Source organism: Salmo salar, chromosome ssa01 (assembly GCF_905237065.1).
Source record: "Salmo salar chromosome ssa01, Ssal_v3.1, whole genome shotgun sequence".
NCBI lineage: Eukaryota > Metazoa > Chordata > Actinopteri > Salmoniformes > Salmonidae > Salmo > Salmo salar.
In genome coordinates, this window is record NC_059442.1 from 144105573 (window position 1) to 144118074 (window position 12502).

At 45.4% G+C, this 12502-nt stretch overlaps 1 protein-coding gene across 1 annotated transcript in view; it reads right to left on the reverse strand.

The window, feature by feature from the left end:
* Window positions 1–977: 977 nt before the first annotated feature.
* The window catches only part of LOC106566402 (transmembrane protein 132D-like), a 59914-nt gene continuing 48389 nt past the window's right edge, over window positions 978–12502 (reverse strand). The window contains exons 4-10 of the mRNA XM_045701402.1: window positions 10312–10483; window positions 8882–9025; window positions 5933–6141; window positions 5086–5145; window positions 4849–5020; window positions 4578–4769; window positions 978–3412 (exon numbers count right to left, since the gene is read on the reverse strand). Coding sequence (XP_045557358.1) covers window positions 1955–3412; window positions 4578–4769; window positions 4849–5020; window positions 5086–5145; window positions 5933–6141; window positions 8882–9025; window positions 10312–10483 — 2407 coding nt within the window. The 3' untranslated portion in view covers window positions 978–1954. The remainder of the gene's footprint in view (window positions 3413–4577; window positions 4770–4848; window positions 5021–5085; window positions 5146–5932; window positions 6142–8881; window positions 9026–10311; window positions 10484–12502) is intronic.

A 12502-nucleotide genomic window follows, 5' to 3' on the forward strand; every position in this document is an offset into this window, starting at 1 on the left:
ATCCCAGTCTGCTGTCCCCACATGCTTCAAGATGGCCACCATTGTTCCTGTACCCAAGAAGGCAAAGATAACTGAACTTAATGACTATCACCCCGTAGCACTCACCTCTGTCATCATGAAGTGCTTTGAGAGACGAATAAAGGATCATATCACCTCTACCTTACCTGCCACCCTAGACTCACTTCAATTTTCTTACTGTCCCAATAGATCCACAGACGATGCAATCACCATCACTATGCACACTTCCCTATCCGGGACAAGAGGAACACCTATGTAAGAAGGCTGTTTATTGACTATAGCTCAGCATTCAACACCATAGTACCCTCCAAGCTCATCATTAAGCTTCAGGCCCTGGTTTTGAACTTTGCCCTGTGCAACTGGGTCCTGGACTTTCTGACAGGCCGCCCCCAGGTGGTGAAGGTAGGAAACAACACGTCCACTCCGCTGATCCTCAACACTGGGTGCTTGCTCAACTCCCTCCTGTACTCCCTGTTCACCCATGACTGCGTGGCCAAGCACGCATCCATCTCAATCATCACGTTTGCAGATGACACAACAGTAGTAGGCTTGATTACCAACGATGATGAGACAGCCTACAGGGAGGAGGTGAGGGATCTGGGAGTGTGACGCCAGGAAAACAACCTCTCACTCAATTTCAACGAAACAAAGAAGATGATCGTGGACTTCAGGAAACAGCAGAGGGTGTAGCCCCCATCTACATCGACGGAGCCGCAGTGGAGAAGGTGGAAAGCTTCAAGTTCCTTGGCGTACACATCACTGACAAACTGAAATGGACCACCCACACAGACAGCGTGGTGAAGAAGGCGAACAGAGCCTCTTCAACCTCAGGAGGCTAAAGAAATGTGGCTTGTCACCTAAAACCCTCACAAATTTTTACAGATGCACAATTGAAAGCATATTGTTGGGCTGGTATGGCAACTGTACCACCTGCATCCGCAAGGTTCTCCAGAGGGTGGTGTGGTCTGCCCAACCCATTACCGGGGGCAAACTACCCGCCCTCCAGGCCACCTACAGCACCCGATGGCACAGGAAGGCCTGTTCCTTTTTATGAACAGATTTTAAATAAGATTTGATTTTGCTAAAATGCTTTCAGTTCCACTATAAATCTCATAGGAATTTAACATCCCTTTTCAACCTAAAAAAGGCAACAGTATTGCACAGACAGAGCACCATTTGTCTTCATTTACACATGATAAAATGAATTATCTCTTTTAAAATGTATTACTCTGTGCTGAGGACAAGATTAGACCTTTTTTTACAAATGGAAAAACTCTTTCTCCCAAGGGAAGTCTTGTAGCAGAGGTAACTTAATTGTTTGTTTGGTGCAAATATTAAATTCAAACTCTGAACTGTATTTGTATAACACATACAATTTGAATAAATATCCACTGAAAAGGGGGGTATGCATAAAATAACTTTACAATAATATATTTTATAAATATTGCATTTTCTCTGACAAATTGAACAAACTCTAAAGCTATTCTGTTGAGGAGTCATAGAAATATACAAAGCCTGGAAAGTGTATAACCACATACAAATATATCATGATGCATTTTCCCATACAAATGTTCAAAAGTGACATGAAATGAAACAGTAATTAAATGCATTTAAACAGTTAGAAATGTGTAAACAATAATCTGTAGAAATATACAGTACATTATTTGCAGTTATAAGCATACAACACTTTTCACCATCCCGTATTAATGAGGTCTGGTCATTAATTTGGTAATTTGGTCATGTGTGTGACTTAATGGAAAGGAAGAGACCTTACACCTATTAATATGTGTATACTCCATGTGTACTAGAAAGTGTATCCTCACTAAGTTGTACACATTTAAACACTTAAACAGGTTCAGAACACACAAACGCACACACACACACACACACACACACACACACACACACACACACACACACGAACCCATGTGGAGTATCACTGTGGTTGGCCCAGGGGTGTGACTACAGGCCATAGCATGTCAGGTAGTGGCCCCTTAGGCTCCCCAGCTCCCCCAGCCTGACTGGCCCAGTTAAAGTCCACTCCGTTCCTCTTCAGGGCAGCCAAGTGCTTAATGTCCAGTGTGGTGAAGGTGGTGAACTGGACCTGATTCCTCTTGCTGGTGGGGGAGTGGAGTGGATCGCTGCGGGTTGGCTTGGCTAGGAGGGTGGCTGAACCCTGAGCCATGGGGTCCAGGGTGGGAACCTGCTGGGAGCTGCTCCTCCTACCCAAGGTGGCAGTCCTCTCTGGGATAGCACTCATACTCAGGCTGCTCTCCAGAGCCCGGTGGCTATCTGTGGAGCATTGTCTCTGCAGGCTGCAGTGGGACTCAATAGAGCCGTGGTTCTCCCGTTTGATGGTGGAGACCTGGGGTGGGTTGTGCGGCGCTGGCCCTGTGCTGGTCCCCAGCCACACCCAGTCGTGCCTATGCTCCTTGGGGCCGTTGGGGTCTGGGTTGCCCTGGGCAGGGGTCTTGTTGACCCGGAAGCAGAGATTATAGGAGGCGCAGTTGAGTAGGAAGGCCAGGATGGCCAGGACAGAGACTCCCACCAGCGCAAAGATGCCAATCTCCAGGTCTGACATGGCTTTGAACGTCTTCACCAGGTCACTCTCCACCACCTGGGGTGGCTTGGGCTGCTCTTTCTGGGGTGGTGCCTCTGCTTTGGGCATCTCTTTCTTCTGGTTGGGGTTTTCCACCAGGTTCCCCCAGTCTCTCCTCAGCCCCTGTCCTCTGCCCAGGCTTCTGTCTCTGCCAGGTCTGCCAGACACCTGAGGTTTGTCCATGCCAGGTTTTCCCCTGATGGTGGTACTACTATCAGTGTTGGTGGTGGTGCTGCTGATGCCCTCTCTGATGGTAGAGATGCCACCTCCAGCCACTTTCTGATCCCTGGCTGTTGACGTGGTGACATCAGTTACAGTGCTGTCCTGGCAGTCTGGCACGGTGCTCCTGAACGAGCGTCTGTCTCCGTCTCCCTCGGTCAGAGCCCGTGGTGAGGTCACAACTGGCGTGAGTTCCCGTGGTGATGTCATGACTGGCTCAGGCTCTACCTCTGACTCTGAACCTTCACTGCCATAGCCAGTAGCACCACCACCAGTGACCCCTCCGTCCATCCTGCTGCCTTTCTGGAAAGTGACCCTAAGAAGCCCATTGCCCACCACCAGCTTGCTCTTCCTCTTAGACTTCTGGCACTCCTCACAGATCCTCAGCTCAGCTTTCACCAGCACCCCCTGACCCTCACCCTCCGCCACCACAAATGCTGACTGGGGGGTCCGGCGCACGGTCCCCACACTCTTGTCCCCGGAGGTCACAGTCAGGGAGTAGACGCTGCGGTCAAAGAGGTCCAGAGGGGTCACTGAGCCGTCGCTGAACTGGATCCAGCAGCTGACCAGTGCCTCCTTAACATGGAAATAACACAGAGACAGGATAAGGAGAGGGCTTGGAATTATCTAAAATAGGTCAAAATACAATCAGGAAATCAATATTCTCCCCCATGTGCAGAGTGTCAGACATACAGAACATCAATTCATTTCCAAATATTCACTCTCATAAATAGATGTGTCAATGCATAAGAGTAGGTGGTAAAGCAGGAGCTGATTTTGCATCTTTCCACAGAATTCTCATGCAACCCAGTGATTCACAATTGCACAGTTATTTCAATTCCTGCATTAGCGTTTTGTCCGTTGGGTTGACATGATAGCTAATCCCTAATTTTGTCGGTATCTAAGAATTGTCTCTGTTAATCTCACTATAATTAGATTGGGGGCTATTGTATCACAGACCACAGTCCTATCACATCATGGCATGAAACTCAATTTAACCACAGGGGATCAATATCAGTATAGATGGAGAATACAAACCATTAGCACTAGCCACCAGAGGGCGCAATGTAAATGAATTACTCCCACCACAGTCAGTTCAATAGAACCATAGAGCTGTTAGCTGATAATGAACGATTGGAGCCAGAGGCATGGCCTATATTCTGAGGTGAAATACATTTGCATAGATTGGAATTGTACTTTACATGGCCCATCATAGAAACAAATGAGCATGTGCACTAACTCCGTTCTAATAGGTTGAGTATTGACTGAGTCAAGTTAGCGATTGGCCAGGCCCCTGGCAGCACAGGGCTGTCATAGTGCTGGCCTAATGGTATCCCCACTCACAGTTTGGGAAGTGTTTTTGAATGGGCATGCTGCCATGGCTAATGTGTGAGCTGTTAAACTGCGTCCATGCACTCTGTCTGGCTCACAGCGTGGCCACAGTACTACAATCCTGAGCTGTGGACACTATTAACTCACACACACAGGAATCACAGGGACAAACCACATGCTGCTAGGCTAGCAGGTTACTGTTATTCACTGTGAAATGTATTATTTTCTTGCTGAATATCTGTGAAGAGCTTTGAGGGTACAGGTTTTCCACTATTGCTAATCGTCCCCGTCCCCCCCCCCCTCAGCTTCAGAATGGCACAATGTGAAGTTGGGGCTTGTTCTTTGGATGTACTTTATTTTGTATAATAGTTTTGAATGAGGTTTGATATAACATAATTTGTTTATTTACCTGTTTGGGTCTCTGCATGACTTCCTGTATTGTAGCCGTGGCAAAGATGGCCATGTTTCTCCCTGGGCTGAGCTGGAGGGACAGAGAGAGGCCAGAGACCAGTTGCACTCCCAGCTCTGTCACACTCACTTTGTCTTCCAGAACCCTGACCATCCGCTCAGCCAGGATCGAGTCAGACAGAGGAGACATCACCTGCAACATTATACACACACATTAGTATACACACACACACACACACACACATGCACACACACAAACATACACACATTACCTGTAGAGTGGTGGTCCCTGCAGCGCGTCCCTGCAGTACAGTCCCAGCCTGTAGTCTGGCTATAGATTGGTCTCCTACCCTGAGAGAGTAGCGCACCAGCCTGGTGACATCCACCTGCCAGTCTGGCCCCAGGAAAGTCTCCAGAGACCCTCCCAATCCCCTACCATGGGGTCTGGAGATGGGTCCGACGGCTCGGCCACAAAGGGTGTGAGCACCCTGACCACAGTGTGTTGGTACTGTAGCATGCAGCCTCTGCTCTTCCTCATCTCCTCCTCTTCCTCACTGTCCCAGCTGGTCCTGAGAAAACAACACTTAATTGTAATCTCTTACGAGAAAACTGTCAGATGGAAGAGGTTCAAGAAAAATCTGAGAGTTGAATGGGTTTGGGTAGCTAGCTCTGACACCAACCATAACCATGTAAACATAGAGTGTAGCTCCAGAGAAAACAACAACACCCTACACAATCCATCCATCCACCTCAGTGTATTGAGTAAGAACCAGGCAGCGGTAAGACATTCAGTATTGAGTGAGACCCTACTGACCTGTTTTCTGAGAGCAAGTCTATGGCCCTTCTACGGGGAATAACACACTAATGTAACTAACAGTGATGTGATGATAGATTATTATTATAGAGTACAGCAATATGCATTAGTCAAGGCTGATAAGCTGGAAGATTTCTATTCCCTACCCTCTCTCTCATAGTACTTACTGTATTATTGGAATCATCTATCTGTTTGAACAGCACAGCTCTTGTCTATGAGACTTCTAAACAAACAGGCTTTAGGACTCCTACTTAGATTTGTCAAATAATGGTATTGGATTTCATCCTTTGTCACTATGCAGTGGGTCACTACTAGTGGCTCTTGTGATGATTTGTTATTAAGTTTTGTGCAAACAAACTGTCAATCAAATCCTTCTTTGAATCCTTCACGAATGCCAAACTCCAGCCTTGCTGCAGCAGGTCTTGGCATCAGCTCTCTCATCAGCTCTCTCTGTGGATTTCTAAATAGTATTGACAAAGTCTTACATTGATATGTGGCCAACATTGGTATCTGGAGAGTTGTTATTAAAAGCAAAACCATACCTCTTGTTGCCAGCGGCCACGGGGACTCTCCAGCCCTTGATCTGGCTGAGTTCGGGGTTGGCTATGTCGATAAGCAGGGGGAGGCGGGGCATCCACACACTCATCTCCAGTTGGGCACTCAGGTAGCTGTAGGTGAAGTTGAGCACCATCCTCATCCTCCCCCTTTTCTCCTTCCCATTAACAAACACATAGTCACAACGATCCGACACCTGGGGGGACACAGGGGGATGCTGAGCTATTAAAGAACACAACCTCTTCATGAGGAGTTATGTGACATGGATAGCAAGCTGAAGTCTATTTGCCCATAATGTACTAGCCCATTAATTTCTATGTCATTTGAGGTTCCTGTGCCCATTGTCACATAGGCTTTGGTTAGATTCAATCTGGGCCACCGAGTATCCACATTATAGCGCGATTAAAATGTTTCCACTGCATATGTCTGTTCAATCGGAAATTACTGTAAAATGTTCAATTGTGTTATAACGCAGATCTTATGCAGTCCGGATTTGATCTAGCCCTTAGCCATCTAAGGTTTATAAATCTAAGTGCTGACAGAGACAGAAGAAAGAAAGAGCATGCTGTGGAACCATCATATTATATCTGTGTCAGGGGCGGAAATCCCGGGGGAACGGGGGACACGACCCCTTCCTGGGAAAAATAGGAGTTGTCCCCCCCAATATATCACTAAAACATAACTATGTAATTTAAATAATATTAATAATACGCAATGAAAGCAATTGTGCTGATTATAGACACTTAATAAGCGGGTTTTTAAGTTTCAAAAGATTGCGACCCCCCCGCCCTTTTGCCTCACAATGGTTTGATCCACTGCCTGTTCCTTAGCTTGCTACGTAACTACCGTGAGGTTCATCCAGTCAATCGCGCACACACACACTAGCTGAATATGCAGAGCTAGCGCACAAATATTAACTATTAAGCTAGCTAGTACCTATTCCATTTATGTGGCGTCGTCAAAGATGGAATCAGCATGCAGATGATGTAAGTCAGTGCTTCAAAGTCCCTGTGATAAGGTTAGCGATAAACTGAAGTCCAAACATCTACCATTGTCTTAAGTATATTTAATGGTCTCGTTGCAAAAGCTAAATTGTCGCAAGGGAACTTTTATTTATTTATTTTATTTCACCTTTATTTAACCCGGGTAGCAAAAGATTATAGCAAACACCACTGAAACTGAATTGGTGCTCGCTAGCTTTGCAAATTCAGCTATTGTTGGAAGCCAGCCAATATGAAACAAACTATTAAAATTACAAAAGGTTGCAGCATATGTTGTGTAAATGGTGAACTCATACAGCTGTCAACTCTTGTCATTTTAATCCGTTTCACATTTGCTAGCTACCTTTTAGATCGAAGCCCATATAGAATGATTGAAGATGATAGAAGCCCATCTCCTACTGTAAATAACCTACACACTGTGTGTGTAGCCAGCCAGGTAGAAAAATGGCAGAAAAATAAAGACGGACATCAGAGTATTTTTTCAATACACCAAAACGCATAGTAAGAACCCTAGTAGCCTAATATCTCAAAGACTAGTTGATAAAATGTTCATAAGAAAGAAATCAAATTCTAATGGAAATGTTTCACAATGATGTCATTAGGTAGAGCAGGGAACAGATAGCACACAGACAGCAGAGTTGGGGACAGATATGCAGGGACAGACTGGCAGAGACAGGGAGTCTCAGGTAAGTTTGTTGAGTCTTTGTTTGGCAACATTATGAAAGGTTCTCAATTTTTTTGACTTGTAAAATCGGAACATAATTGGAAAATGCCATGGATACCCCCACTCTCAACTTAAACTGGTGACTGAACTAAGATTTGTTAAAGGCAATGGTATTGCTGTTGTGATTAGTTGTGTAGTTTTGGGTACCGGTAGTTAGGAGTACGGCAAACACCTTATTTCTTTGGTTCCTCAATATACATTTACCATATTACAATGTAGGCTATGTGTTACAGCACTACTTTTGGTGTCCCCCTCAGGAATTGCTCTTGAGAAAATTTCATGTAATTGTCCCCTCCAAAGTGGATATCAGATTTTCGCCCCTGATCTGTGTGTATGTGTATAGAAATATATCCATGCTCGGGAGACCGGATGATCCTTTACCCTAACCCAGTGAGGCCCTTTGCTCTAAGAGGGGTCACTGACTGGGAAGAGAGAGTGATATAATAACTGGAAACATTTCTACAGTCTTCATAAGTGATAATACAGAAATACAAACCCACCCTTACCTTGAAAAGATTAGCTCAAGTGAGTAACCTCTTAATGGAAAATGCTAGGCTATAATATAATTTCCTCACTTGCACTCCTGCTCTTTATCTAGCTTTTTCAAAATTTGCTGGGTGAATGTTCTCTCTCTCTCTCTGTTTCCCTCTGTCTCTCTCTCTGTCACCCTCTCTCTGTCTGTCTCTGTCTGTCTCGCCCCCTCGCTGTCTCTTTTCATCTCTCCGTCTCTCTCTCTCTTAATTGAGTAAAGTCCCTATGCCATTGGCTCCACGAGATCTGCTCGAATAACATGCATTTCACATGCAAGTATGATTTTTATTATGGTCTCTGAATGATTCTGAATATGATTGTCATAAGGACGTTTGTCTTGTTCTCTTACAACATACAGATACGTAGATATAGAATCTCAATTTGAGCCAGTTTGCTGCAGCAGGAAAATAATCCTGCAGCAACAGGACATGTTAATTATCATGTGGATTATAATTCATGGACATTTTTGTAGGGGTTGATACATTTTTCATAAGGGAAAATCAAGTCTGAAATTTCAAAGTGGAAATTATAAACTTCAGCAGCCTTTTAAACCTCAAATACACTACAAGTTTTAAATGTCCTGCATTGCAGCAAAGTTCTCCTGCAACAAGGTGATCAAATTAAGATCCTACACCTGTAGAGAAAAAGTGAATATTGAAACAGGGCTTCCAAAGCTGTACCTTCAGCACGTTCTCGTCAGTGGACCTGCAGTTGGTATAGTTGGTGACATCGGTGACAGTGCCGTCAGCCTCCACAGCCAGAGTCCTGACTGGGGCAGACACTTTCTTACCAGTCAGAACAGCTGTGTTCAGCACATCACTGTCCTACAGGGGACAGACGGGACAGAGTGACCGTGTGAGGCAGGCATATAACCACACACTCACATTCAAAAATGGGCCTTCACATGTAAGCATGCATGCACACAAGAACACACACACACATACACACCCACACACATTTACACAAAGATTGGCATGCACATGTACACACACTCGCATGAACGCACACACAAATGCACAATAATACAATTACATGAACACGCACTCACGCACTTCCTTATACAGTTAAGTCTGTGCATATGTTTAACTGCTTACCTCCTAAACATAAATAGACAAATCAAGGTTGGTCTACAGCTGATAAGATCTCTCTTATAGCTCTATAACCCCTCGTTGAACATGGGTTTTAAAGTGTTTTCTGGCCATGATACTCTCTAATAATATTTGTTCTAATCTAGAAGGCGAGGGGGCTGATACAGTGGCTGATGACTGTATGGCCCAGCTGATGTAGATTTAATCGCAGCTCTCGACAGATGTTGCAGGGCAGCCTGTAAGTCATTCTGAACTCAGCAGCACAGCACAACAGCTGCTGACCGCAATTCAGAAAGTCACCCAAACTGACTACCAGTACAATAAAGTTGTATTGTATTGTACAGACCTACTGTACTGAAGCAATCCCTATGGGATTTGTAGTACCAACACCGCTTTGAAAAAGGGATTAATTCCTGTCACAAGTACACAGGTGGTAATACCATCTTCTGACAAACCAGATCTATACCTTGTACTTGTACATTTGGAAAAATTGTATAAAGCATTGTGGCTTCGTTATGAAGATGTTTCATTCCTCCCTATCGGGGGCTGTTTGATCCTCAATGAACGTCAACTGCTTTAACATTGAAGGAGAGTGTGACCTGGGCCAGAACAGCCCTGATGTTATCAAAGCTAGAGGCCAATACAGCTGGCACTCAGCTGTACAACAATGACCACATCGACACCCCCCTGACATCCCCCTCTCCAGGGCTCTCTCAATCGTGTACACACACATTTTATTGTTATTTTATAGCCAACATCTCCTCCATAAAACATCAAACCAGATGAGAGTGCAATAGACATACATTTACGGTAGACCCACACAGTACTTAATTGCACATCCAGCATGACTGTAATTCAACTTACTGTCACGCTGCAGGGAGAATAAAGTGGTGGTGTTACTGTTAATGCAACTACTGCTGTGCCATACAAACCCAGGTGCATCTGCACACAGGTGCATGCACGCATACAAATAAAATGCCACACGTGCACACAGATAAAAGGCACGCACACATGCTCCTCACCATGACCAGTGGTGTCAGGCCTACGTAGTCTCTCTGGGTGGTATAGATCCTCATGACGCCAACATCCTTGATGTGTCCTGTTTCCAAACGCCATGTGATCATCTGGCTCTCTAATTGTTGCTCAGTCAACTCCTTGGTCTCAAAGTCAAGCTGCAAGACCTCCAACAGACCCCTGTCAATCCAGAAATACAGTTACATTCACATTCTGCATCCTACTGATATTCACTGTAGCATTCAATACAATGTGTCACAGCTCATGAATGGACATGAATACTGCAATCATCAAGATGTATGCTGCAATCAAGAACAACAAGACCCTCTTATTTCTAACATGCACATTCAAACCCCCAGTGTTATTATAAAATGATCATATTCTAACCTAAACCTTGCTTATAGTGTATGTAATACAGAGATGGGCAACTGGTGGCGAGGGAGGGGGTGGGTGTTCAGAGCACTCTGTTTGGTCAAGCAGTTGCTAGACAACAGATGTGTGGATGTCCTTAGTGGTTGTCCTTGGTGCTGTCAGTAGGATACTGTGTTGGTTTACTGTGTTGTATTACTCACTGTCTCCCTCCCTCCTGCTCTCTTCATCTTCTCTCCTCAATATCTCCCTCCTTCGTCATCTGTCCATTTGTCTCCTCCATCTCTTCTCCATCTCTCTTTCATTCTCAGATCAGGCCCGCAGATCAATCCCCCTCCCCCAACTTTTACAGCCTCTTCAGCTTAGACCTCGAGATAGCTTTGCTCTACATATACTTATTCATCAATAAAAGAGATTGGACAGGATTCTATGGGGAACATTTTCACCATGATTCCACTCTTTTCCTGGAAACCCTCTCTGGGGGCTTTGGGGGTCGTAGCTTGTAAATCTGTGGTCTTATCATCAGTTTCAGAGTGCTAGGGTGGGTAGGGGGGTAACTTCTGTCCACCCCTCTGGGCGTTCACTGGTCTGTTCACTGGTTAATACCGCAACCAGGACTTGAAATATCTGGGCTCCTTATCTTGCCCGGAATGTGCCAGCCAGTGGTTAAGCCCGGATAACGCCCTGAGGATTACTGATGATTACAGATAAGTGGGCCGGACAGGCGGCGCGCTGAGCCGGGTTGGAGTGTGTGTGTGTGTGTGTTTGTCTGAGGGGGATGGTATGTTCTAGGAGGTTGCTGGGCAGAGGTGTGTTTTTCCATCTGGATCAGGAAGTGTTATGATAGCACCACATAATTGTTCATGTTGACATAATTGACGCTGTGCTGACTAGTGGTGGCTATTCAGCAGCCTGATGGTCTGGGGGTAGAAGCTTTTGGCCAGTCTTACAGTTTTTGCCATGATGTTCCCATACTGCCCACGTCTAAGTGATGGAAACGGGAAGAACAGGGCATGGCTCGGGTGGCTGGGGTACCTGATGATCTTCTTGGCCTTCCTGCAACATGAGGTGTTGTAGGTGTCGTGGAGGGCAGGCAGTGTGCATCCAATGGTGCATTCGGCTGAGCGTACCACCCTCTTTAGCGCCTTTTGGTCACTGGCGGTAGAGTTGCCGTACAAGGCTGTGATGCAGCCCGACACTATGCTCTCGATGGTGCTCCTGTAGAACACTGTTATGGCCCTCGAGGACAGGCCAGATTTCTTCAGCATCTTGAGGTGCTGTGTGGTTTGGCCATTTCACCTCCTCGGAGATGTGTACACCGAGGAACTTTAAGTTTTTGATCGTCTCCGCGGCGGCCCCGTTGATAAGGATGGGGGCGTGCTCCTTTGTTTTGCTGATGTTGAGGGAGAGGTTGTTAACCTGTCACCATCCCGTCAGTGACATCATGGAGAAATATTTTAAACTGTTCATATCAACACAGTTGATCCCTCCCCCACTGCGATAGACAGGAGGATTACTAATGTTATTACTGATATCATGATAATCTCAAAGAGCCTTACAAACAACTGATTGACATTGTCATCTACTGTATGTTATTCCTTGTAGTTACAGAGCAGGTTTCCCAGACACAGATTAGTGCTACAGTCTATTTCTCCATTGTGGAATGCTTTTTAGTCCAGGACTAGGCTTGATCTCTGTCCTGGAAACTGGCCCATATTCCGTGAGATTATAACTAGGGCCCAGAGTTTTCCTGATCACATGACCTGACCAGGGAAAACTCTGGGCCCAATTTACGATAACATATCTTATAGAAACCAGGGAAATAAGTGC